At 40.3% G+C, this 27,630-nt stretch overlaps 1 protein-coding gene and 1 non-coding gene across 3 annotated transcripts; both read left to right on the top strand.

The window, feature by feature from the left end:
• The first annotated feature begins 8,874 nt into the window (after nucleotides 1-8,874).
• LOC113462926 (U2 spliceosomal RNA) lies at nucleotides 8,875-9,071 on the top strand. Its single transcript, XR_003386270.3, has one exon. It is a non-coding gene; the product is annotated as a U2 spliceosomal RNA (small nuclear RNA).
• Nucleotides 9,072-12,179: 3,108 nt separating this feature from the next.
• On the top strand, nucleotides 12,180-27,461 carry LOC103710141 (putative receptor-like protein kinase At1g49730). Of its 2 annotated transcripts, XM_039115942.3 has the most exons (9): nucleotides 12,180-12,405; nucleotides 17,618-18,169; nucleotides 19,311-19,595; nucleotides 21,496-21,757; nucleotides 21,854-21,906; nucleotides 21,994-22,061; nucleotides 24,594-24,683; nucleotides 24,762-24,846; nucleotides 26,471-27,461. In XM_039115942.3, the coding sequence occupies exons 1-9, from the start codon at nucleotides 12,324-12,326 to the stop codon at nucleotides 27,007-27,009; spliced, it is 2,016 nt and encodes a 671-aa protein (XP_038971870.2). In that variant the 5' UTR covers nucleotides 12,180-12,323; the 3' UTR covers nucleotides 27,010-27,461. The 2 variants fall into 2 exon arrangements, with proteins under 2 accessions (XP_038971870.2, XP_038971871.2); XM_039115943.3 differs by lacking the exon at nucleotides 19,311-19,595 and having other exon boundaries at nucleotides 12,190-12,405.
• Nucleotides 27,462-27,630: the final 169 nt, after the last annotated feature.

Here is a 27,630-nt window from a genome sequence, read left to right as displayed (position 1 = left end):
CCGCCCCCGTGCTGCAACCGCCTCCGCCTCCACCGCAGCGCCGCCCCCTTCCTACGCCACCCACACGCAGCGCCTCCCCCGTGCCACGATTCCCTTAACCCTTCCCTCCTCTTTCTTCCACTGATCGCACCCCCCCTTCCCCTCTGTGGGATCAAGGGTAACCCCATCTCTCCTCCCCTTTCTTCTTCCTTCACGGCCGAACCCACCTCACCTCCCACCCCACCTTCATTTTCTCTCTCGAGCCGATTCTCTCATCGGGCCCGCGCCCGCACCCCCAAAGAATCCACCGGGCCCGACTCTCAGGCCCTAAACACCGGGCCCAATCCGATTTCCTCCTCACAGGCCCAAGCCCGTCGGCCTGCAACGCCACTGCAGAGCCCATTTCGACCTGCCGTGTTGCTGAGATCAACCCCAACTGGAGCCGTTTGACAAGCCTACTTACTGTGCAGCATTTCTGGTCGTCACCCCAACCCAGGTCAGGTTTCTTCCCTTACTACAAATTTTATTTGTTTGTCTAAATTTAGAATTAATTAACTCTTAAGTGCTCTATTGATATTGCTTCCTGAAAATTCAACACATCCACCCCAAACAACACCAAAATCCTAGTAGTAGCCTATCTTTGTCATTAATTGTAGAGCTATCTAAGCTTTGGGAGTTCTTTGAGGCTCTGTGCAGCCCTGCAACGCACTGAAAACTAGTACTATTTGACTGCAACTACTTATCTGAATTTATTACGTAATTCAAAGCCAATTTCAATTGCTTGAGTTAGCTTCCGATTATATTGAGCATATACCTTGCTATATTAAATTACTTTCATGCATTAGGTCTACTTAGGAACCTCTATAGTTGGTAGGATCATACATTTTGTTATTCATTTTATGCATCTACGTAGTGGTTGTGTCGCATCTCATCCTAAGTCCCAATTAGGCATGGATTCCAAAATCGAAGCCCTATTAAAAGCTATCCACGACACTAGTATTCAAGTCCAAAATACCAATGCCTAAGTCCAAGCAAACAACGCCCAAATTCATGACCTAACCACAATGTCCACCCAGGTTAATGCCCGACTCGATTCAATTGAGGTTTCACTTCAAAGGGTTATTGGATCCCAAAGAGCTAGTACTCCCCATTTACCGGGTGTTGATGAGGACGACATCCTAGAACAACAAGCCTCGGTTCGGCAGGACAACTTTGATAATAGGTTTGTTCCAGGTCACCATTATGCCTTCCCTCGCCCTAGAGGACCTGGTCCCATTCCTCATGTTGATAGAGGTCACCGACATACCGTAGAACCCAGAGAACCTCGTGATCCTGATGAAAATGTAATGCGAGGCATTAGGGTTGAAGCCCCCACTTTTGATGGTCGTCTTGATCCGAAGGTTTTTTCCGTTTGGTTACGCGAGATGGACCACTTCTTTGAGTGGTATAATTTGTCTGAAAAGAAAAAGGTTCGGTTCGCCAGAATGAAGCTCATTGGTCGAGCTAAACTTTTCTGGCAAAGTACCGAACATCTGTTAGCTAGGAGACATCAACATGAAGTAACTGATTGGGTAGAGATGAAAGAGAGACTTAAAGAAAAATACCTGCCCCTTAACTACCAAGACGATCTCCTATATCGATGGAACACTAAGTCCACATTTGTAAGGCGCCCTGAGACACGGAGCACTCCCACCGGCCTTAATTCCTTAGGGTCCAAACCTTCTGTAGGGTCCACTACTCATAGGCCCCCTCCTACTGCCCATGTCACAGGTCGAGACACTAATGGCAAGGGAATGCTTGGTGAGCCTCCCAAACCACATTCCAAAATTCGGTGTTACAAATGCCAAGGTTTTGGTCACGTTACCTCCCAATGTACGAACAAATTTTTCGTTATTGCTCAGCAAGAGCAGGGAGGTGACATAGATGACTTAGAGGAGCAAATCTATGAACCAAACCTCGATGACATTCAGGACATTGAGGAAGAGTGTGATGACAAACCTGAAACCCTAGGATGCACCCACACTCCACCTAGCTTGCTTGCACAGTCAGATAACGAGTCTGACCAGTCTACCATGAGTGTAGTTGGATATGCCCTCGCACAACCCATCGAAATTGATGTTAGGATTTCTGAGCCTGCATATGCATTTACACAACACATTCATAAGTCGTATCAGGAAATCCATAAGGGCATTCATGCATGTACTGCTCAGTATAAGATGCAAGCTGATTTCCATGCTAAAGAATTTCAAACTTGGGGTTACATAATGATCCATCTTAAGGAATTGCAGTCTCTTAGTATTGGACCATTTAGGGTGTTGCACAAGGATGGCACCGACGCCTATGCCATTGACTTTCCATTTGATTTTGGTCATAGCCTTACTATTACTGTTAAAGATTTGGTTGCAATCCCTGATGACTCTTTTGCTGCACACTTTCCTGCGCCCGTTGTTCATCCCATTATTGATTTCATGCCATCTTCGTTTCCTTTTACCCTCCATCGAGCACAAAAAGAGTATATTGATTCTATTTTAGCCGAGCAAATAGTTTTTACCAGTGATGGAGGCATCCAGCATTTCCTGGTTCGTTGGCGAGGACGACCAAGGTCTGGCTACACTTGGATCCAGCGCGAGGAGATACCGCCGATTGATCCGAACTTGTTGGAGTACTACCGGGGCTTTACCGAACCGCTTTCGTCGAGGTCGACTTCTTCCCACCCGAGGAGAGTTGGTGCGGACACCAGTGCCAGGTCAGCCGGTCGCCACAGGATCCAGCCAGCTCAGCGGGTCCCAGCCGATTCAGCCAGCCTGATTTTATTTTAGATTGATTTATTTTATGTTGATTGGGTTTATTTGCATATTGTCATTTGGGTTTATTTGCATATTGTCATTTTAGGAGCTTTTTGAAATTATTTTATTTGTAGGGGTTATTTGTTATTTTGTGACCCTATATATATGGGTCCATCCTGATGTTTAGGGTTTGATGAATGATGAAAGAAAATTAGCCTCCTTGTCTTCTTCTTCCCCTTCTCTTTTTCTCTTCTTCTTCTTCCCCTCCTCTTCTTCTCCCTTCCCTCTCATTCCTGCAGTTGTCCTGCATCAAATAGCTTGCGATTTGATCAATGAGCTTGGTAGGTTTTTTTTTTGTTCCCCGACAGCTTAAATGGGATCATGAGTTCACATAACAAAAAAAGAGGTCATGTTAATTATTAGGGGGAATTGAGAAGCTATATATCAAAATTTCATAGACATTAATGAATGCTTATAAACGACGGTATCACTCACGGGATGCTAGAACAACTTAAAGATGAGGGCGTTCGAACACTATGAGAAACATATCTAAGACTCATAGGTAATGATCCCTAGTTCTTTCTGGATTCATGCTACTGTCATGGAATTATAGTATAATGAAACTCTATTTGGCACTGGCACCTAACTCATTGTTATTTTTCTTATTAGGCAATTGACGCGCGCCTATCTTAGACAAAAAAGCGACAGTGGGTACGATTTTGTTGATTGGCTCATGTAGCTGGAAAAAATTCTGTAACACGTTGTCGAGATCAAGGTTAGGTAGAATGCGTTAAAATGGGGAAGGAGAACGGATACTTGTTCAATATAACCTGTGTTGGTTTGAGTTAATTAATATCAAGTCTATCATGACGTAATTAAACCAACTTGAGTTGGTTTTAGGTCTAGGGTCCAAATCTTAGAAACCCCTTTAACTAACTATCATGTTCAGACAAAATTTTCGAGTCAACTCGGGAATCAATCATGGATCTTTAAAGCCATTGAGCCAAACCATAACAAATGAATCTAATTTGATCAGCATGACGATCGACAGTGTTGGCGTGTCCACTACTCTATGGTCAGCTGCAGAATCATGAACTTAAATTTAGACTGAAGCAAAATTTACGGAGTCCATATCATGGGTATGTAAGCCCAGCTTATGGATCTGTGTTAATATATATATATACATATATATACGTATGTATGTATGTATGAAGCATATAATAACCATGATGATAAGATGCTATATATCTATAATTTTTTTGTCAGAGCATGCTTTGCGTGCAAACAATTACAAGCCTACTGTTCCATCACCGAGCAGTTTGGCTTTGGACCCGGAGCGTGTGCTCTCCAAATTGAGACCAACGGCAACTTGTCAATCCCCAGTTTTTAAACCTTCATGATCCAAGTATGGAGTCACTACCTCATCCGCCGCACTCTCAGTGCTTTCGTCTGCTAGTTTTGAAAGAGCAAGAGGATGGAACTCGGTCTTTCTCACATCCTGAGTCAAGAAGTTGAGAGTTTTTGAAGTTCTTGCTTGTGCTCCGTTCCATGGCCACAGCAATGTTCTCTGGCATTTAATAACCAACAAGGGATAAGAGTACGTAGTTGAAAGCTCGATCTCCACGAACTTGAGCCCTCTTGACTTGGATGGCCGGCCAGAAACATCTATCTCGTTCCTTAAAATAACGACAGCGCAGGTGTCATCTTCAGTAATAGACATATATATTATGAGAAACTCTGTGATGTAGGTAACCAGAAAAAAGAAATTTTGTGAAAACATATGTGAAAATTCATCCACTTAAGTTTCATGTTTCCACCTATTATAGAGCTTCCTACTTACGCTTACACATAAGGCGCTATGCGTTGATGTGGCAGCATATGACTTCATGTCCCTTCTGCTGTGATAAATAATTTCCATGGTAAAGATTAATGAGAAGGTATTTAAAGAGAGGGAGGGAGAGAGGGGGGTATAAGTACTGTTTGCATACTAACACGAATATATAGCTTAGCTTAATATATATCTACCAAAATAAAAAGGCGAATAGCTTGTGGATTTTACTTGGAAACTGGGTAGGTGTCAACTAATTCGGTGCAAGCAAACCATTACATGGTAGCTGTGCTAATTTGCCTATCTGCTCTCTTTCATATACCATCCCAAAATCTTTGCACATCGGATCTAGCTAATTCTGATAATTCTATAGTTACCTAAAGTTTAAGGCATATGCTTGACTTGGTATAACTAGTGTGAACTCGCTCGTTCTTCTCTGTTCAACCTTCCGCGCGCATGCCTTTTCCTAGAGTCAATGCATCGACTAAATGCATGTAAAGCACAAGGAGTTTTGTCTCATTAACCAAGGTCAGCTTTTTCATAATTTTACTCACAGCATCGAATCTTGTTGCTTCCACGCCATAGACGAAGACCCAATTCTAAACATAATGAGAAGTATATAGTCTTCACAAAACATTTGATCAGTTAATTAACAAAGGGCGCCTAGAAGGCAGCACTATAGAAGAATGCTTCAAAGTGGTCTGCATACGTCTTCTCTTACCGGTAAATAGGCTTGTGCACGGCACGCAAGAAAAATTCAATATAAATTATAAAATTAAATTTCATGATTTTATATAAACATATAAGAAAAATAAAAAATTGATGATAAAAATAACAATTTAGAAATATTATGTCAAAATTTGATAGAATATATGATTAAATTATCATGTCAAACTCATTGATATTAAAAAAAAAATCAACGGATGGGAGTTAGAGAGAAAAATTAGGATGTGTCACAAGTGTGGGGTAGAGACTAGGGAGAGATGTCAATAATCTTGCAGGTGAGGAGGGAGTGGAAGAGAGAGTGGGCTGGGGGCGATTGTCCTAAAATGTATAGGAGAGAGTAATTCTGAAGCTCTTAAATTTGCAGCCGAAGGAGGGTTGTGGTCATTGGGGGTAGCAGAATTCAGGGAGGGGATAAGAGTAATCATAAAACTCATCATAGAGGAAGACAAGTCTTGATATAGGAGACTGCACCCATCATAGAGGAATAAAATATAAACCATAAAACCAAGTTGAAATGCAATACCCTTAAGTTGTAATGTCTAGCAGGAATGGTATTCCATTGGCACTAAAAGAAACTAGGTAAAAGAATTTGGTTAGAAAGTAAGAACCCATTTAACTCGAGAGGTTATTTTCTCAGTCAAAAAGGATACTTCATATGCATTCACTAATTTGGTGAGAGGTTATTTTCTCAGCTTTTTAATAATCATCCTGGCAAAATGCATGCCCATCAGCCTTAGCACAGCCGGTTGGCATTCCTCTCCTCTTGGGATTATGTCCAAGGTTGAAAAGGTGGCGGTGGCATGCATGGTAAAATTTAGACGAGGCTTAATATAGTTGGCAGGTTATAAATTCAAAATCGTTTGTGGGGAAGAAAAAGCCACTTTGTGTTTGTGTTTTTTTCATCATTTTGTTTTGTTTTGTTTTCATGAAGGAATCAATGGGTAAAAATGAACAAATAAAACAGCTCGCATGAGATAACTGGATTCTAGAAATCAGTTGCTTTCAAGATTTATATAAATTATTAATCACCTGGCTCGTGGGAATTTTCGACTACAAAAATTTGGCTTTATATATCTAGACCGTTATTGTTATATCATATTTTCTGATTCAACAATCTTATGATCAAGATGATGCATCGATTAGAAATAGTCGTTATATATGCACAAATTCTTAACCTCTGTATCACTGCTTGAAGATAAACCAAAGGAAGAATTACTTCCCTGGAGGAGGTTGAACACAACAACACACGAGATCCTGTTGCCTGACTAATTTTATCTGTTTCATCACATTAATATCCGAAAGCAAAATATATGCTAGAGATGTGGGGACAACTTCAGACTCTATTGACGAGAATTGGAACGAACCTCTGTATCACCACTGCTGTTCAACTTTCATATCATGAACATTCGCCCAGTAGTACACTTCCATCATTTCGGTAAACAATCTTGTTCATTGTTATGCATCGAATAGCTCGAAAACAATGTATATCATACGTACATTCTACTAGCTATTGGTACACACCGATCTCTGCAAGTGTTGGTTGTTACCTTCGCAACTTAATTAGATATTTCATATTTCCAGGAATCCATAGGTCCTCTGTTTTAGATCAGCTAACATAAAGAATGAAATTTTCGACTTACAGATGCTTAGTTCGAAAAGTTTCCATCTTCAGCATGATGAGTGCTGGGGGAGCGCAGCTTCCCTCTGAGTGCACGGGAACCTTGCCATCAGAGGGCCGGATGACGGCCGACCTCGGGTGGCCGAGCTCGGTGCCCGACCCCGGAACATCCGACCCGAAGAGCTCCCGACCTCGGAAGTCCGACCTCGCCGCCCACCTACCGCGGTTGCATCCTGCCAAAGTTTGGTCAGGAGCCATGCCCTGCCACCGCCTCCAGCATTTAATGCGCGTGACCTCTGCAAACCCCCGACTCACTCAACAATTAATGCATGTCTCCGACTCACTCAACAATTAATGCATGTTTCCGACTCACTCAACAATTAATGTGTGTCTCCGGCTCACTCAACAATTAATGCACGTGGCTCCCGTTATCTACGGATCCTCAGTCCTCCACGACAAATTGGCTCGGCAACGTTCAGTCAGCGGTGACAACTCTCTGATCCCGGCCTCGCCCCATCACATCACAGGTAATCCGACCTCCCTATAAAGAGGAACCCCTTCTTCTCAATTGGGGGGAGGGGGGACTAAGAAAAAAAAGGAAGCAGAACACTCCTTCCCTCTCCCTTTCTTCCAAATTTAAGCCCCCTCTAACTTAAGCATCGGAGGGCCGGCGCCGGAAACCCCGGCCATCAGCTTTTTGCAGGTCCCCCCTTCACGGAGGACGCCGCTCGCCGACAGATCGCCGCCAGCCAGAATTTGCCGAAGCTCCTCCTCCTCAGCCGACGGCCGCCCCCGGGTCCAATTTCTAGCAACAATGAGTAAATTAGATATATTACTATCATCCAATATCTACATACTGCTTGCCACCAGCTCCCTTTACGTATAACTCGAGAACATCTTTGTCATAAAATTTTAGGCCGGATGCTTATCTTGAACAGTTTCCATCACTGAAGATGTCGAAGAGAACAAGGCAGTGCAATCACCCAGCATCTACACATTGATCCCGCCGGTTTGTAGATAACTCATCAACAGTTCTATGATGAGCATTAAACAGCAAGCTCGAACAAGATGACATTGCATTTAATACTCATGCATACGAGCATGACATATAATGTCATAGATTGCTGCAAAGGACTTCTTTGGCAGGATTTTTCATGAGTTTGAGAAATCATATCTGATATTTTATCGGGGGGAAACACCTCTATTCTGTAGATGATGTTCCAAGCATGTTGGTGGAAGAAACTTATGGCCACAGGTTGTGAAGAAATTAATTGGCACAGCCCATTGTAGTTCCCTGATTCTTTGGATAACATGAGCATATGAAGCCTAAGAAATGCTTTACCCTAGAAAGAGCTGATATTTCTCCCTGTACGGTACCCAACTGCTGGCTTGCACATCCAATAATTCCAGTATCAGCAGTTTGGAATTGGAACCGAGCACAAAAAAACATGAAACACGATCTCGCTAGTACAGCAGCATTCAAGAATGCAAAGTGAATCGAGCCCTCGACACTCAGCCAAGCGTGCTGGGCTACTGCCCTGACGGACGTGACACCACAGGATGATCTGCCATAAAACCCACAATCAAATATCTCCAATGACGGAGCCCTTAAGAAGAAATATTTCGCCGTTCTTCGTCTCTCCTTCTGCACCTGTCTGTCAAGGAAGGAACTGGCGATCATGCCAAAGGATCAAAAGAAGTTTCTTTTTCAACAACGTTAGAAGCTTTTAACCAAGGAAATAATTGCCAGCGCCAGTTTCCTAAACAGGAGACCTAGCGCGATTCAGCAACGCTCGACACTTCACAGTTCACACGACTTGGACACAAGGCGGAGTCGGTGGTGATCTTTGCGCTATTTTAATCCCACATCGGATACCATCAGAGGGCCAGGGCAGGGAACAAAGTATAAAAGAGGACCCATGGACGCCTCCCAAAGCATACCTTTCTCGGCCTTTTGGCTAAGATCAAGTGTAGTATCTGTTCTTATCAGTTTAATATCTGATAGGTGGGCCATTGGCCCACAATGATATTAAATTAATTTTTTGTGGGGGAAGGCCCGTCACAGTGGCTTGCCGCTGGGGCTTTCTAGCGTCGCCCATGCGTTGCACTGCTGCGCGGGCCAGGCGCGCCCCCTACCAAAACCAAGCCCAAGTTTTGTTCTAGGTCACTTTATTAGGGTATGAAATTAAAGGGCTGGGTCAAGAAAGGCACTTTATAGTTGATTTGGTTTGTGGATACGATTTCCACCAAGCATCCCATGGTCGAGCATCAGCCAAGATGTTACGATGGCCACGAGTTGGAGAAATGAAGATCATTGCAAAACGTGGAATAACAAAAAGCAAATGCATCCAAGTCAAATCATTGATATAGGCATGTGCAACCCTGCCACATAAATAATGCTCGCATGTATGAAAGATGTGGCATGGGACTCTCTAGTCTCTAGATGGGACCATGCTAATGCGAATCAAAGTAATTCGAGAAGAGAGAGGATGCCAAAGTAAGGCCTCAATGAATTCAAAAATAAGAAGGCGTCATCTCGAGGCTTTTGTGGTTAAAGACGTGGCTACTAGAAGCATAAAGGGGAGAGGAACTTATTGGCACATGGCAGCACAAGAGTCTTCTAAGCTTTCAAGAGTCCCGACGTCAACGACTCCGAAGCGCCATTGTAATAAGTTCCTCATAAGCTAGATTGCATTAGGGTATGTTGAGGGAAATACAAGTCACCCCAAAACATATAGTCGGAAGTACCCGACCTCGGATGGCCGACCCGACGCCCGACCTTAGGACGACCGACCCGACGCCCGACCTTAGGCGACCGACCTGGCACCTGACGCCGGACGACCTAGTGCCAGATCAGGCGCCCAACCCTGGGTTCTCGACCTCAGAACGCCCGACCTCGGAAGGCATCCGAACCCTAGAAGTCAGACCTCACCAACCGCCCGCTACTGTCGCATCCATCTACGGCCTAATTCGGAATCACGCTTTGGCCGGTTTACTCAACAATTAATGAGCATGGTCCCCGCAGACCTCCGGCTTACTCAACAATTAATGCTTATGACCTTCGGCTTACTCAACAATTAATACTTATGACATTCAGCTTACTCAACAATTAATGCTTATGACCTCCGGTTTACTCAACAATTAATGCGCACGGCTCCTGCCGTCTGCTGATCTCCAGTTCTCCATGACAAATCAGTCCGGCTGCGTCCAGTCCGCCGCGACAACTCCTTGATCCCAACCTCATCCTCTACAGCAAGGCATTAATTCATGTCATCACCCACCAACTCATGCGACGTGCTCAGTCGTACGGCGACCTAGTCCCGTCGCATCACAGGTAATCCAGCCCTCCATTATAAAAGGAGAACCCCTCTATCATAAAAGGGGCTGGACGAAAAACTCAGGACATTCTCCCTCTACTCATATATTCCCCCCTAACTTAAGCATCGGAGGGTCGGCGCCGGAAATCCCGGCCACCGGCTTCTTGCAGATATCCCGGAGGACGCCGCCCGCCGACGGACCGTTGCCACCTGCAGCACATCGATCCACACCGGAGTTCCTCCTTCTCAGCCGACGGCCGCCCCCGGGTCTAGTTTCCAGCAACAGGGTACTCATTGGTACAGCGGTTGGCACATCGTTGGACCATTATCCAGGCATGAGACATGGTTATTAACAAGTCCTAGAACCATCTAGAAAGTGGAAGCCAAACGTGAATAATGGATCTTAGGAAAATAGGCAGTTAATTGATGGTTTTAGGTTCATTTCGGGGTACTATCATATATAAATAAGTGGATCCATACTATGTAAAAGAGGACCTTTCGCCATTCAATCTATTAATTAATTATATTTTATTTTTGCATTAATTTTATTTTATCTTACACTTTATTTATTAGTACGACTCTACTTTAAATATAGCGTTAACTTAGATTTTTTTTTTTATTGTTGTAGCACATGCTATGGCCTATCCCAATTCGTTTTTTAGAATAGTATTGTGACAATGGCAAAAGTTCTTAAAAATTAAAGCATCTGAACCTACCTTACTCTTGCATCCATCCTTTGATTATCCTTTTTGCGGCTGCTCTAACGCTGTCTCGCATCAACCTCTTGCCATAAGAATTTGTCGGGTAGGCTTTTTAACACGCCCATTCCTAGGCAGCAGAAACAGATCTCAATGCCTGTCTATAATTCAACTTAAAATATGCTTTGGTAGATAGTTTGAGTTTAAATCTGCCCTCACTAGGTGTTTGAGGGATTAAGGTTACCACAGGGAGGGCTATTCCTGTTATGCAGTCCATTATATATGAGCTACTTTTACTAAACAAATTATTCTTTTTCTATACGTATAAAAATATTATTATGCAGTGCCATCTGGATTACATAGCAAGACTTATTTTACGAGAGGAGAGCAACCGTGGACTAGCTATCCACACAATTCTACATGATTAGGATGTTCATGTGAATCCAACTAGAGCATTGAGCATGACACTGTTACATCACATGAGACCGGAAAAGATGATATTGATGGATCAAATGGTAGTGGCCCAATCAATCCGGACTCTGGAGGAGATAAAACAGGTGAGTAGATGAAGCTAGGTTTACTTTCCCATGCCCCGAGAATTTTCTTTACATTTTTTTTTTCCCCATCTCCACGAGCAAATCCCTGAATCTCCCTCCTATCTTTTTTTCCCCACCAATCACAGGCAAACAAAGTCCCGGTGGAGATGTACAACCCTGCCCGTGAGTCAGATGAATCAGCTCCTGGTGGGAACTTTCCACTTTTTAAAAGGCCGCAAATGTCAACATGTCTGCAAGCCCCGTTCAAACCCACTCGGGTCGGGCCCCCCTCGCGTCCACTCCCTCTCAAATAGAGAAATAGTTTTATTCCATTCTTCCCCTCCCCCATCACGGTATCTTGGGTCTCATTCCCTCCCTATTCACCCATCAGCTACCTCGTCCCAAACAGCAACCATGCTCCCTCTCCCCGACGTGTCAACTAGTTTCTCACATTCCACCATTCATAAACTGCCACGATATCATCTCAGGCTGCTCGCTGTACAACACAAGACAGCTGAGCCACCCATCTCAGGATCTGGGTCCCACATTCAACCCGTGGTTCCCGGGACGCGTTCGACTCACCCGAGAGTGAAGTTAGCACGTCGCCAACGTGGCTCAATCACCCGAATGGAGGGGCCAATGACTGCCGTTTTTTTTTTTTTTTTATCTCGCCCGCGGTCGAGCAGAACCCAACTCGACGGCCTAAAGGCTCGAAAACTGATCGAGAGATCGAGCAACGGAGAGGCAGCGAGAACGCGCTCCAGTTTTATTAATCTCTCTTCGCCGCTCTCGCTCCACAGTCATCATCTCCCTCGGCTCTTGGGCTCTCCTCTTCATGCCGGGCCTGGCGCTGGTTCCGGGCTTGCTCTGGGCGTGGGTTTTCCTCGAATCCCAGCAGCATTTAGTGATCGCTGGAGGTCAGTTACCATTGCTCCTTCCCTTTCTCTCTCTCTGCTTTTCGCCTTCGGTTCTCTGTCTTAGTTTTCTTCCGAGCCTTATGGTGGTTCGGGCTTGCAACCTTGGTGGATTCTTGTTTGAGTTCCTATTTCCAATTTTCCTGCAATGCGGGATTCTTTTGTATTTTTCTTTTTGTGCCGCTTTTACCGTGGGAAGTAATTTGTCTTGGGTCCTTTTTATTTGGTGATATATTATTTATTCGCTTTATTGCGAACCAGTGAATGAGTTTTGCTGGTTTATTACCCACCACTGTTCTCGCAAATATATTCTTTTAATTTCTCGCAAATGTAAGGGCTCAGAGCTCTTCAGCTGAGATGAATAGTTTCTCTTCCACCCTGTAGGAAACTCTCTTTAAGCTGTCTATTATTGCAACCTTGGACAGATGATAGCTTTTTGGATGAACCATAGGATAATGCGATTCAGTCTTGGAACTATAATGATTGATAAGTAACCAAAATGTTTGTGTAGAGAGGTAAAGATTAAAGATTAAGAGGTTTGAAGATGCTTTGGAAGGGTTTGAGGCTACTTTAAAGATTCTTTTACTGGGATTTGGCTCTACTGCGAACCACCTGATGTTTGCTCATTGATTTGGAAAGCAATCTGTAAAGATACTGCTTTAATTCCTGATAAATTACTTTTTATGCTTGGGCAATGGTCAAACTATTCGTGTGCTTGAAGATACTGGGAATAGTTTTTTTGTCTATCTGCAGAATGCAGCACGGTCAACGTGGGTCTCTTAGTCGAGAATTTCACAGCGAACAAATTGCTTCTTCCTTCCTGCGACTGGAACTCTACCCTCACAACTACTACCTTCCCACCCAACATGGTTCCCAAGATTAGATGTGTAACCAAACCAAGCTTGATTGGAGCTTGGTTTTGTTCAGGGTTTGTTTGCATTAATTTGAAGCCCAACTTTTGATTTCAAACTTGATTTGCTCGAGTCAAATTCGAGCTTAGTTTTGAATCAAGCTGAAGATGGGCCTACTCGATCAGCTTGATGGCGCTAATCGAGCCAAAATAAATTTGAACATGCATGAAGCTTAGACTAAGTTCAGCTCAAGCTTGAATAGAAGATTTATTCATGCTCGAATTAACATTCATCTAATTCAAGAGTAGTTAAATTGATAACATTCAGCCACGAAATATAAATCTAGGAAAATGAAACATAATTAGTGGACAGGTCATCAATCAAAGTTTTTGTATGATAGCATATGCCATATATACGGTAATATATTATATTATATAATATGTTTGAGCCTTACTGAGCCAAGGTTGATTGCACTAGGTTAGTTTTAGACTTGGTTTGAAATTATTTTGGATCCCACGATTAGATTGAAGCTTGGTTTGTAAGTTCCAATTGAGCTTGATTTGAGCTTACTGCATGCCAATCTCGAGCTAAGCTTCAACTTCTTGTTCATTCAACAAGCCTACACACTCACTATGCCTTCTAGCTATGCTTCTTGACCAAATGAATTATGTTGGCACCCTAATCGGTAAAGATGTGTTGTTATTCATGAGGTCTACAAACTTGCCACTTCCAACTCCTTTGAACAGCTTAGTGGTCAATGTTGGTCATGGAAGATCAAATCCCATCAAACTCTATCCTGGTGGAAACTTTATCGGGAGAGGCTCCCTTGCTTAGAATTCCTTCATCGCATAAGTTTTCCAGTAGACCTGTTCATGGGCCAGGTGGCCAGCCTGGCTTACTCAAATCCAAAGCCTTTTGGGCAGGCTTGTGCCAAGGTTTTAGGCTTGGTGGGCTGGGCCATGCTGAAAGATAAGCCCATTTATTAAATAGGTTGGCTCAGGCTTGGGGATTATAGCTTGGCCCGAGCCTGTCCCGACTTAAATTCTTTTTATCTTTCTTATGTTGTTTGTTAATGTTTGATGTATTTGTAGCAAAGTTCACTAACTTGGTATCGAACCCCATACCGATATATGATTGGTATTCCTAATATGGGGTCGGTTTGGCATATCGACTTGAGTGTACCAAGTCTTAGTTTGGTATTAGTACATATGGGTATTGCTCAGTATAGGATGGTACAAACTAGTATGACAAACTATGATTTGTAGATTTGATTGACAATTATTGTTCATATATGAACTTAATGGGATAATAGACATGTTGTAGGTGATTGGCAATATTTAATTATTAATGTTTAGCATTTTTAAAGCTATTTTAAGTTTTTTAGTATTCTTTTAGAAATTTTTAGAAAAATGGTTTTACTACTATTACTATTATTAGTAGTATTACTATTACTAGTGTTATTACTATTATTAGTAACATTACTATTTTTAGTAGTATTATTATTTTTAGTAGTATTACTATTTTTTAATATTATTACTATTATTAGTGTTATTACTATTATTAGTACTATTACTATTTTTGGTACTATTACTATTTTTGGTACTATTACTATTGTTGGTAATATTACTATTTTGGTACTATTACGATTTTTGGTATTATTACTATTTTTGGTACTATTACTATTATTAGTACTGTTACTGATGGATTTTTTAATTATATTGTAAGCCTAAGCGCTTATCCAAGGGCGTGGATGCACTTGTATCTTTGCCCTTTTCCAATACATTCTCTCCGATATACTCATCATGTAGGGGCTCAGAGTAAGGGCCGGGCTTGGGCTTGGAACGTAGGCTCTAAGGTTGGGCCGGGTTGGCTTGGTCTGAATAAATGTGTTGACCTTTGGGCAGAGCTTGGCCCGAGCCGATCCCATCTCATCCCATGAATAGGTTTACTGGTCAGCAGTAGGTGCAATGGAGTTGCAGAAGTTATCATCTATTTTCTATTTCATTGCATCCATCCTTGTAAAATCTGATGTCTCTTTTGCGGCTCTGTCCACTGGGTTCATAGTTTCACTGACCGGCCTCTTGCTAGGAACTTCTTTTCCATGCTAGTTGCCAGTACAACTTCACCTGAACAACTGTCTATCCTTTCGTATCTTCTATGGCAGATCTGGGAGGACTTTGATGAGGATATCTTTCATGAAAGTTCATATGCTACCAACCTTGTCATGCATTCTGCTATCTTAAAGGCCAAGGAGTATCATCTATGGCTCTTGAAATTAGTAAATTTTAGGTGAATGGTCTACATTCTCTTCAAACCTTTTTTATAACCTCCATACATCATCCTTCAGTTCTTGGGTCACCCTATCCACCTTGCAGGCTGAAGCTTGACTTGAGGGCTCCCTAAATTCTGATGGCATAGGTAATTCTGGTTTTGTTCTATTTGACTCAGCGGCATAGGTCTTGGTAGCTGGCACATTTCATTGGTTAGACCAGTCTGGATCATAGCAGAACTTCGTGGTGTTTGGGAAGGTTTGAGGGTACTCCTTTGCTAAAGAACTATCAAAGTCTTTCTTCTTTTTTTTTTTGGTTAAAAACAGCATTCATATAGTTCTCATGTGAGTACAACCTGCCAAATCAAAAGAAAGAAGATTATACAAGGGGTGGGGAATATCTCCGACCCTTGTATCAAAGTCTTTGGACCAAAGGGATTCCCAAACAATTGTCGGTTGTCTCTCCACTCGATACAACTCAAGGTCCTATCACTTATGCCTGCTGGGTTGCTAGGATGTCCTTTCCTCCCTCTACTAAAGATCTAGCACATCTTCCATGAGGGTAACCAAATTGCTAGCAGGCAACCTTAGGTGCTCAGAATCCTAGAAAGTCCATTTGATTTCAGAGTTTTCCTGCTGGCATGTTGATATTTGCTGCTGCAGATGCCAGGGGAACTGAGTTTGAGTGCGTCTGGTTTTTCTCCTTATTACTTGTTGGAGGCCTAGCCTCCTTTCTCTTACTGAAATAAAAAAGAGAAAACATCGGAACTATGTTCCAAGGAGTAACAACTTTGGAGCATTTAGTTATATCATGAAGGTAAAAGAGGCCAGCATTCCCTTTTTACTAATATAAAGAATTGATATTTCCCTCGATCTTACACATTTTCTTCATCAATATCATCTTGAGAGATTCTCTTAAAAGACTTTTAAAGGATAAGAATCCATTGCCTTTCATATTCCGACCAAGTTGCTACAAACCCATTCATGTTCTTTTTTGTGCTCCATATTGCAGAATTTTATCGAACCTTCACCATTGCATTGTTATGGACTGGTCCCAGATTGGCTAGGTCTGGGACCTTAGTTGGTCTCAGCTTAAGCTTTGCAGTAGGATATTAACATGATATGAGAGCCAGCTATCCTACTTAACCAGCTAGTCCCTCCACTCTCTCGTCGTCGCCACAAGTCGCCCCTCTTTAGGTACTATAAGTGGGAGTGATCATTAGGGAATAGTCTTGCATCTCCTATGTCTGGGATCTTGGTTCATCATGTATACCCATGGGCTCTTTCACCTATCAGCTTAAGCTTTTGGGTCACTGATTAACATTAAGCTTTTGGGCCAGACGTTAACATGCCTATGTTACTCTTCCAAGTGCTAGCAAGCTTGTTCTTATTGTTCAGTCTTCTTCTAAGCCATAAGACTGTCATAATAACTCAACATATTAATTAAAATTTGTCTCTCTAGATATAGAATCTCCAGATACAATTTGTTACTTAAAGTATAGAAAAATTGCTCTCAAAATTTTGACTGTCATATATTTAGATATTCCAGTTGTTTTGACTGCCCTAAAAATTTTGCAGATATGTGTCCTTGAAGTGCTTTACTTTGAGTCCTGCATATTTGCCTGTTGTTTATGTCAGAGATTTGCTTTTTAACTGGTCATCTGCCATTATTTTCTTTTTCTGTTTCTTTTATGAAATGTGGGTTGGTAAATGAACGAGCTTTTGTTTAAGAATATCATAGTTCATATCAGTGGCTTTTCCAGCCTGAATTCAAGTCATTATAGATATTTGATTATCTGTCTGGAGAAGCCGAGATCTCATTAATTTTCCAAGTGTTTACATAACGGTTTCAGCTTTATATTCAAGAACTCTATCTAGCTAACAAGCCTTTCTACCAGAAACAAATTAGTTTTGCATGTATTTTCATGCACTGTATTCATGTATCTTCTCCATAAAAGGTTTGATGATTTTATTGCTGGTTTGATTCTATAATTAGATCCTTCATCTGAGTGCCATTATGATTTGTTTAGTTCCATGCCTATATTAAGTGGAAAGGTGTTAATTTGTAGTATTTACTTTATTCTGTCTCATGCAGATTGTCCCTTGAATTTTAGTTGGGCAAACTTTACACTGGCTGCTTCTGCTTGTTCAAATCAAGATGAACGAGGGAAATGCTGCCGATATATTAATGCATTTGTTGCAATTTCCATTGCTAAGTATGCAGCTTCAACAGGCAAACTTGGAGTTCCATCAGCATTTTCTGATATCTGCCTTACTTCTGTGTCTGAAACTTTCAAGTTATATGGAATTCCAGCTAGTGCTACTGTAGTCTGTGGACTGGGACCCAAAATTCGAGTTTCTTATCAGTGCAAGGGGAGAGGAACTGTCTTGGAAATGATGCAGTCCCCAAACTTTACTGATGTCATTGGAAACTGCAAGGTGCCACTTTCATTGGACAGCAATTGCAAGAGGTGCTTAAATTATGGCATCATGTATCTTCACCATCTTATAAGTGCAGATGACAATGTCGCATTCAGTGTCTGTCGTGATGCATTGTTTGTTACACTTGCAAACCAAGGTGACAACTTGTTGGCTGTTGACATGGCTAGTTGCTTCTTTGGCGTTCAAGGGCTCAACATTCTCCCAGGTTTGATCGTTTTGAGAATTGATTGCTTTTCTTTGACCAAAATAACTCATTATAATTTTTTCAACATTTTATACTTTCTTTTGAGTATGTAGGTCATGCTAGAGAAGCATAATGCCATATTTGTCCTTTAATCTATTAACAATAATTAAAATAGTTAGGAATACATGGTTGCAGAATAATTTATTAGGAAAAGATGTCAGCAATTCTGAAAATGGAATTGATACTTATGGAGAACTTTCTAATAACATTTTGTAATCTCATTTAAATGGTTCATGAAGACATAATATGGCTGCTCTTGTTGTGCTCCTAAAGTATCAGATCATATTAAGATTTTTTGACCATAAAAAATTTTGGTCAAAAAATCTTGAATTATTTAGAAATGGTGAGAACAGCAAAATCTTTTAATGCTCTTTACTACATAATGCTTGTTTATCTATTAAAAGAAAAGTAAAAGATAAATCCCCTTTTTTTCATTAATGCAAATACTTATCTGTGAAAAAAGGATGAAGGTTCCACACTACGCTTGTCTATTTACTGGCTTTTGGTTATTTCTAATGCTTTAAGTATCTCATAGTCAATCCTTAAGATATAGCATATGAAATGCAATTTTGTTGAAAATTTTTAAATTGCTAGCAAAAGGGACAAGAAGACCCATGATAGTGTGAATGAAAATTGTTAAATTGGATTGTAATGTCAACCCAACATAGTTGGAATAAAGGCTTGATGGTCATGATGATGATTATAGGTAACTCAGTTCCTTTTCATAAGGGTTAAAGATAAGTCATTCGAGAAATATAGAATAAAATTGACGATAAATAACAAATGTTGGAGGTCAAAACATTTGAAAAATATTACAAAGGCAATCCAAATCTATACCTCTACAAAGCTTTCAGAAAATGACTTTCCATGTTTTCAAAACCTTTTACTTGTTATGCTGCCAGTCCATTCTTCTGGGAGGCATGCCAATGTTGTTGAGACTTTCAATTGCTGTTCATGGGTTCTATATAGAACCTCCTAACTTAAACTACTGAATATATCAGTTGCACACTAATTGGGTGCTTTGTGCATTTTTACACATACTATTATTTTAATGTGACTTTGTTCTCCGCTTCTCAAAAATTGTGATTGATGAATGTTGCAGAGTCATCTTCCCAATTACTCACCCCTACATCTTCTCCAAGTTCTGATTGTGCTCAAGCTCCCAATGAACATCTGATTAGCATACCTCTCAGGAAACATCAGCAAGCCTTTCGGCTCATGTTAATCCCAGGAATTGGAATTGGGGTTATAGCAGTGGCATTTCTAGTACTCCTTATTTTAGTGTCACTAATCCGTAAGAAAAGTAAGGAACTAAGGAGTGTAGATGATTCCATTGAGGCATCATGGAATGCCTTCCCTCCTACGCAAGTCCGGACAAGTCAAGAAGGTATAATATTTTACCTCTTTTCCTTGCATACTACCAAATCACTATAAAATCAAAATTATGCTTCATCTGTGTGTGAAAAGTAATCATATGTGTTCTCTGTTAGGTAAAGATGAAAAAACCATGCAGATGCATCTAGAACAGCAGAATAATAACAAATGATAACTAGGTCCTTGAAAAGAAAATAAATGGTAAAGTTTGGCTGAGTTTATGATGTTGGAAACCAGTAGAAAGTTGCATTTCATTTTTGTGAAAATTGTTTGGCTATGATCAAGCTTTGAAGTTCGTGCTAAAACTGCTACATCTCGGCTGAACCAATCCAAAAACTGACAGAAATTTTCAGTTTCATTCAATTTCAGGTGGTTTTGGCTGGTTTCAGTAGTTTGAGTGTGTTTGACTGGTTTTGGCAGTTTTGGCTGGTTTCAGTCCTTGTTGGCTGGAATCGACAGAATCTACTTCTCTTCTTTATTTTAGTTTAACAAGTAAATATGTTTTATGTTTAAATTTTACTCAACCACACATTTATCTAAGTTGTGGCTATTTTTGTCGTAGTTTTGTTTTATTTAATTTAACATGGTGGGTTAGTTGAAATTTAATCCATCAAGGTGTCAATACTTTTATGTGGTGTGTGTCTTTAAGCTATATGTAAGGTTGCAACATGAAATGATGCATGCACATGTCTGACTTGAAAGACTGTTTGGGAGATAGGGAAATTTTATTACTTTTTAGAATTTTGGGGCACATGAGAGACAATTGACATAACCTCCATACTTGTCACTTTTCTTCTTTTGCTTATTAAAAGTGGCACTAAATAAAAAAGACGGCCTAGTGCACAAGCAAGGTTCACAATCTCGGTACCGAGTACTATATCAGTACTTTATTGGTTCAGTACGGTGCAGTACGGTATATCTTTGTGCCAAAATAGCTCTCTTTCCCATTTTCTTAATTTTCATCTTGGTACGTCTCGGTACAGACCGGTACGCACATCGGTACTCCTCGGTATGGGTCGGTACACATCGGTACGGAGGGTACAGAGTTTGTACTGATTTGAATGTGTGTTTCGTACCAGTTTTCTTTCAGTACGGTACGTCCGTACCGGGCGGTACAATAGACCTTGTGCATGGCTTCCGCCACTGTAGAGTCTAAGGAACGCCAGATGTACGCAGCTTTATCACCATGTGCAGAGAGGCTATTTCCACGAAAGTGGCACTAAATAGGTATATGTAATTAGTTTTATACTCTTTTGTATTTGTTGTGCTAGTTATATTGGATCTTGCAATATTTGGTAATGATACTTAGTAAATCAATATATTCTTGTGACATGTTTAATGCGTTAAACTTCAATAAATTCATTTTCAGTATAAATTTACCCAACTTACAAAATGCTATAATTCTCGATAACTCAAGACAATAAAATGATGTAAAATAACTTTATTTTTCTTAAATTTGAAATTCTTTAGAATTTCTTTTGACTTTGTTGCTGCCAAGACTCTGAAACTTGGAGTGAAACTGCTGAAGCCGTTGAGACTGTTGAAAATGAAATTCTATGTAGGGGAGTGAAAGTGAAACAGACATCAAGTTTTAAAACCTGGGCCATGATCCTTGACTCATAAGGGTTTGCTTCAGCCCAATAATCCTGAAGATCAGATTGGCATATGATCAAGCCGAAAAATGTTGACTAGGAAAAAGGTGAAAATCATCATTGTAGGTTTTCTATGCAGACTTTGATGGTAGCAATATTGTACAATGACCTTGATGGTTTACACTATCCAGTGGCTGATTTAATACCTAATTAGTGCTAATGTGCTTAATTTGAGGGGCTCGGGTAACTGTTTGTAGGGACCTTCCTCTAGCCTCCTTTTGATTCTATGGACAATCAATTTTTACATAGATCATTCTCCAGGTCCATCACCTGTTTTCCAACGATTCAGCTACAGGGAAACAAAGAAGGCAACGGAGAATTTCAGTACTGTCATAGGAAAAGGTGGTTTTGGAACTGTTTATAAGGCTCAATTCAGTGACGGTTCCTTAGCTGCCGTGAAACGGATGGACAAAGTTTCAAAACAAGGTGAGGATGAATTTTGCCGAGAAATGGAGCTTCTTTCCAGACTGCACCATCGCCATCTTGTTGCTCTAAAAGGTTTTTGTGTTGAGAGGAATGAGAGGTACCTGTTCTCCTTTACAAGACTATATTTCTTTCTTCTTGAGATAGCAATGTTGTTGCGATCCAATGTCTATTTTCCTTGGATTGTCATTTGCAGTTTTCTGGTGTATGAATACATGGAAAATGGAAGCCTAAAGGATCATCTTCATTGTAATCCTTCCATCAGTTTCTGATGCTCTTTTGAGTTTTTATTTTTATTTTTATTTTTTGTTTTAATAAGTCCTTTTTCCTATGCAGCACCAGGGAGAAATCCATTGAGCTGGAAGACTAGAGTACAAATTGCCATTGATGTAGCCAATGCTCTGGTAAAGCTTATTACTGGCATAACCAATGGAAAACACTAATATATATATATATATATATATATATATATATATATATATAATTTCTTTTTAGGGTTAGATCATATATCATGCTGCAACATATCAAAGGCCTTCAGCCCATTGAAGACTGTATAAATCCTTTTTTTCTTACTTCCATCCAAGTTTAGTTTGGCTCCTCCATACTCTTTGAGATGTCAGCCTGCATCCAAGACCTCCCTAAAAAGCCGGCCTCTAGTCTACATTACATATGAATGGTCCTCTCAATTGGTCTTCATCTTTCTTGTCCATTCATGCTACTCTGAAGCTTCATGTATTGTAGTAAATTATTTCAGTTTCTGCTATAGCTCTAGCATCTGCTTCCAAATACTCATATCAGCCATAATACTCTCAAGCTCCTGTATCTCTTTGATTTCCCAATGTGTTGATCCCTACACTAAAATGGTCTTGCCAATACCTGCACTAGGATGGTCTTATCGCAGTCTCGGATGGAAGGAGCGTAGATTGGTCTATCTAAATAGTAACCAATAATTGCATGAAACTTCTGAGGCCTATCTTCATTCCATTCATCCCACCTGTTTGCTACTGAAGACATCTCATTCCTTTGTGCAGTGCAACTGACATTAGAAATGATTTACATAATCAAAATTGTGAGCCTTATCATAACCTCAGTGATGTTTCACTGCATATACCTTCTCTGAAAGTGAATCCTGGGTTTATTGTAAAATTTTGTTCTAAGATTTCATTTTTTGTATTCATTCCTAGCCTTTCTATTTTGTACATTCGAACTGAACTTCTGGAAATGATTAACATAATTAAATTTGTGAGGCTTGTTATAATCTCAATCAAGTTTCTCTTCATATATTTTTGCCTGAAATTGATTTCTGAATCTATGGAAGAGTTTTATTTAAATATTCGTTTTGTCTTCACTCCTATCTTATCCATGATAAATACACTAAGTATAGGCTTAAAAGTGGAAGTCACCATTATCTGCTTTGTAGTTAAGTTCCGAGCCATGGCTCCTGTTGCATGTTTTTTTAGTTGTATCATTTTGCACACTTGATCTAACACTCTTCCTTATTCTCCAACAAAGAAGGTCTCTTTTATTGTTACGTATGCTTCTTTAATATGAAATAAATATCATGCATATGCTCCTTTTTGTTGATCTTTATTTGTTGCTCAGGCAAGAAATTGCCTAAATAACCGAATTTTCTGGTATTGGCTTTCTGAATCTTTCCAACTTAGTTTTTGTTCTGCTATCCTCTGCCATGTCTTCATGGCATAGCTCATAAGTTTCATCCTGAAGTTTCTATAGTGCTTTATGTATCTCCTTCATTTATATACAATAATAAACTTGTGCTTGTCGGTGTTCTCTAGATTTCTGATATATCACTAAAGCAACAGAAATGATTTTACCGATTCTGGAGAGAATCTGCAACCTACATATCAGCTGATTTGAAGCCTAGTGGGGTAGTTGGGAAATTGTTAAGGGGGTAACTATAGGAAACTATATTAATGTATAGAAGGTGCCAGACATACTCCAAACAAAATCAATGGCAACAATGATAACAAAGTAGTAAAGTCAGATAATCAACTGTAGCTTGATTAAACTCTTTTTTTTCATACCCTTCAAAAACCATCTAGATGATTAAGATTTCATCCAACATGTGGTTGAAACAATTTGGATATGCATTCCATAGGTTTCTTTATGTTTCAGCACACTAGATGAAAATGAAAATGAACATAATCTAAGGAAAAGTTACGGAAAGTCATCCTTTATTGGTAAAAAGAAACTTAAGAAAAATAGCAATGACATTTCTACGATGTTAAACATTAACAATGTTCTAAGATGATAGAAGAAAAAGAATGCATTGTGCATAACATGCCTTGGCTCCATAGTCCTAAAGACCATCAATATATTTGAGTCGTAAAGTTGTGATGAAAACTATCGACTCAATTAAAGAAGAGGGAGATAGGGCAAAAGCAAACATTGGGCAAAGAAGTGTCCCATGCAGGTTGGTAGTCCTCTTCTTCTCCAATTGCCCAACCAACAATAGAAGTCCAATAGGTATATCACCACCTTCATTCTCTAACCTGTATATGTAGGATGATTCTTTTTTGTACTTATCTGATCGTAGTTAGATTTCACAAAGTTATGGAAGTGCCTGGGAACTAAACTAGCCCTTGAGGTTTGGGATATGAGTGGGATCTACCTTAATTATTTTAGTGTTAAATGGAGGTTGTCCCAACTTCATTGAGGGAGTATGCTCTTAAATATCTAATCCAGAATTTTAGAAGGCAGATGCCCCTAAAATAGAACTGTTGGCATCTTGTTAGGTGCAATTAGTGTTAATATTGGTGCTTTTCTTCTGATAGGCAAACTGGTATAATATTGACAATTATTTTTTGTGATGTAAACTAATGTACTAATTAGACATAGCTGAAGCTAGGTCTTTGGCTAGTCTTCTATCAGATGGACATAATTCTTAATAGTACCTCATTGTTTTGCAATCGCAGGAGTACCTCCATTTCTATTGTGATCCTCCCCTATGCCATAGAGACATTAAGTCCAGCAATATTCTGTTGGATGAGAACTTTGTAGCGAAGGTACATATTTAGATTGGTTTCTAATGTTATGTTTCAGTTCATTAGTTTCAAGAATAACAGCAATTGGGTTGTACATAGGTTGCTGATTTTGGTCTTGCACATGCTTCAAGATATGGAGCAATCAGCTTTGAACCAGTGAACACAGATATACGGGGCACTCCAGGTAAGTTTCTTCCAGCCCTAGCACTACGTCTATGATCGGTGTATCTTTCTGAGTGATGGGTCATAATTTAATTAGGCGAAATGTATTGAATTGACAGTTGTATAAAAATATTGTGTTGGATATTGAACTTCACCTAACAATTTGAGAAACCTCTCGAAACACCTAGATCTACTTATAGAAAGGTCTTATAATATGATGTCAAAGCATACTGAAGTGGTATTAGGGAAGGTTGGTATTTTATCCAGTGTCTTGGCCAGATTACATGATTTTTCCAGTATCTTTTTATAAATATTTCCCAGTAGCAGTGAAAATAAATGTAGCACTAGCGGCTATTTTGCCCAACATTCGTAACTTGCATGTTAAACTACTTTCTTTGACAATGTTTTGTCTCTTGTTCTCTCTCATCTCATCTTCTCCATTTTTCCTGTATAACTATCCTTTCATGATGATAGAAAAATTTCAAGTATATGAGCTATTGAAGCTACATTTGGAATTTAGGGACAAAAGCATCCACAAGTATTAGTTTTTCATTGCAATTGTTCTATAACTTAACAACACAAGATGACGGATAATGAAGTTAAAAAAAAGTTCTGTAATTACTATTTCACTATCACCGTGAGAGTAGGTTCGCTGTACCGACCGTACCGGCGTACCAGTAGGCACCGGTACTATACTGAACCAAACCGATACCGTACCGATTCAGCTGGTTCGGGCCAAAAGCAAAAAAAATTGAGATCGGTATGGGCCGGTCGGTACGGGCCGGTACCGGATCAGTACGGGCCGGTATCGGGTCGCTACCGGCCGGTACGGGTCGCTACCGGCCGGTACGGGTTGCGAATAGTCAGAACCGAAAAATATAGCTGTGCCGTACCGGTTCCGTCCGGTATCCGTACGTACCGGTCGGTACGGCAGACCATGAGTGTGAGACAGTGAGTGCTTTATTTTATAAATTAAAATATCGTGCAATGAAGTTAAGAAATGAGACTAAGATGAGCTTGAGAACAGCAAAGGTTGGATTTTGAAGTGTATGTGTTGTAAAATTAGGAAACAAGTAAAAAATTTGGTACATTTAAAGTGCCTATGTGGTGCAGACAGAACATATAGTCTGGGTGAAAAGTTTGATTTGTTTGGCTGTTTGAAGGATTGAAGCAATGCCTGTGTGGAGATGGTCTTTTGTATAGGTTAAAAGGTTGAGAAAGGGGAGAGCGACACCAAGAAAGGAATTGGATGGTTGTAGCAAGAAGGGAATCTGAAGATACTACCAATTTCACAGGATATGGCATAAGATGATGTGTTTATCTTCACATGCTTAATTTTGCATGCCTGATAGTTTATTGGATCTCGCCAACTTAAACCATGACAACCATGATGTTTCATATGTAATGCATCAAATGGTTTTTTTTTTTTTTTTTTTTTTTTTTGCCTTTTGAGAAATATGGTGGAAATACCACCACCAAGTTTCGAATCCTGGGCCTCGCGTAAGTGGAGCGGATGCCAACCAACTGAGCTAAGGTGTGTTGGCATGCATCAAATGATTGTGCACATCTTTCTTGTGAATTGTTTTCTATTGCATAGGAAAATTGCAAAATATGAAACTTTAGGATTTTAACATCAGTACTTACAGGGTATATGGATCCTGAATACGTGGTTACTCAAGAGCTGACGGATAAGAGTGACATATACAGCTATGGTGTGCTATTATTGGAGCTCGTCACTGGGAGGAGAGCAATACAAGATAGCAAGAATCTGGTGGAATGGTCTCAGAAATTTATGTCAAATGATTCCAAACTACTCGAGTTGGTGGATCCTGTGATTGGGGACTCATTTGACTTTGAACAGCTCCAACTGATTGTAGGAATCATACAGTGGTGCACCCAAAGAGAAGGGCGAGCAAGGCCATCGATCAAACAAGTACTCAGAATTCTCTCTGAGAGATTTGATCCGGTGCACAATGGCTTTGGACAACTTGCGGAAGATGAAGGCAGCAAGGATGTTGGGGAAGGTAGTAGTAAAGTGAGCATGCAAGGAAATAAATTGATTCCTTATAGTGGTGATGCAAGGTGTCTTCAATCTTCTTCCGGTACTTCAAGATCCTGCTGTAGCCAGAGTGTCTTGCTCGAGAGTGGTTCACCACAATCTCCTCCTGGCCTTTACTCTCGTTAATTTTATTTTTTTTCTCAATCTTGAGTTCTTTTTAACTGTTTGATGTTATTTTGCAACCAGCCTGTTTAAGAAATCAAACGATCCATAGGGATGTGATGAAGAAGCGTGACCAGCTGTGGTTTTCCAGTGCAAACATGGAACTGCAGTTGTCCGTGAGAGTTCTACTTTTTAAGAACTCCAAAATCTCTGTTTTAAACTGTTGTAAAAATTCAGGAAGGTTCTGCTGTTGATGAGCAGATCTCAATTAGGTCATTCAAAGAAAGAAATGAGAGAATGTACGTGAAACCTAAATTATTTCATATATAAGTAATTTTTGGTGCATCCAACAAGAGTTAGAGTTGCAGATGATAATTGAGTGAAAACCAAGGGGGATGGAGATTGTAGTTTTTTGTTGAACAATAATATTTATTTTTTAATATTATCATTTGCGCTTTACTTTGTTTGCTAGCAAGTTTTGGTGTATTTGGCACAAAGTTAGGTTGTCAACAACTCTGCAACAACAATGAGGATGAACTATGCATCTGACCCCATTATCTGAACTCTTTGCATGGTAGTTCATATCCAATTATTTGAGAATATCTAGGTTGGCTATTTCGTCGTCTTTATTCTTATTTAACTTCA

This window comes from Phoenix dactylifera, chromosome 11 (assembly GCF_051530095.1).
Source record: "Phoenix dactylifera cultivar Ajwa chromosome 11, Ajwa_hap1_PhDact_Kaust_v1.1, whole genome shotgun sequence".
NCBI lineage: Eukaryota > Viridiplantae > Streptophyta > Magnoliopsida > Arecales > Arecaceae > Phoenix > Phoenix dactylifera.
The sequence above is the reverse complement of the archived record's forward strand: the minus strand, read 5'-3'. Positions and strand labels throughout refer to the sequence as shown.

Excerpts from the sequence above, each read along its gene's own strand:
- LOC103710141 (XM_039115942.3), top strand. The coding sequence starts at position 12,324 with ATGCCGGGCCTGGCGCTGGTTCCGGGCTTGCTCTGGGCGTGGGTTTTC. Across the intron at positions 19,596-21,495 it reads AGTCCGGACAAGTCAAGAAG|GTCCATCACCTGTTTTCCAA; the intron begins GTATAATATTTT and ends ATCATTCTCCAG. Across the intron at positions 22,062-24,593 it reads TTGATGTAGCCAATGCTCTG|GAGTACCTCCATTTCTATTG; the intron begins GTAAAGCTTATT and ends TTGCAATCGCAG.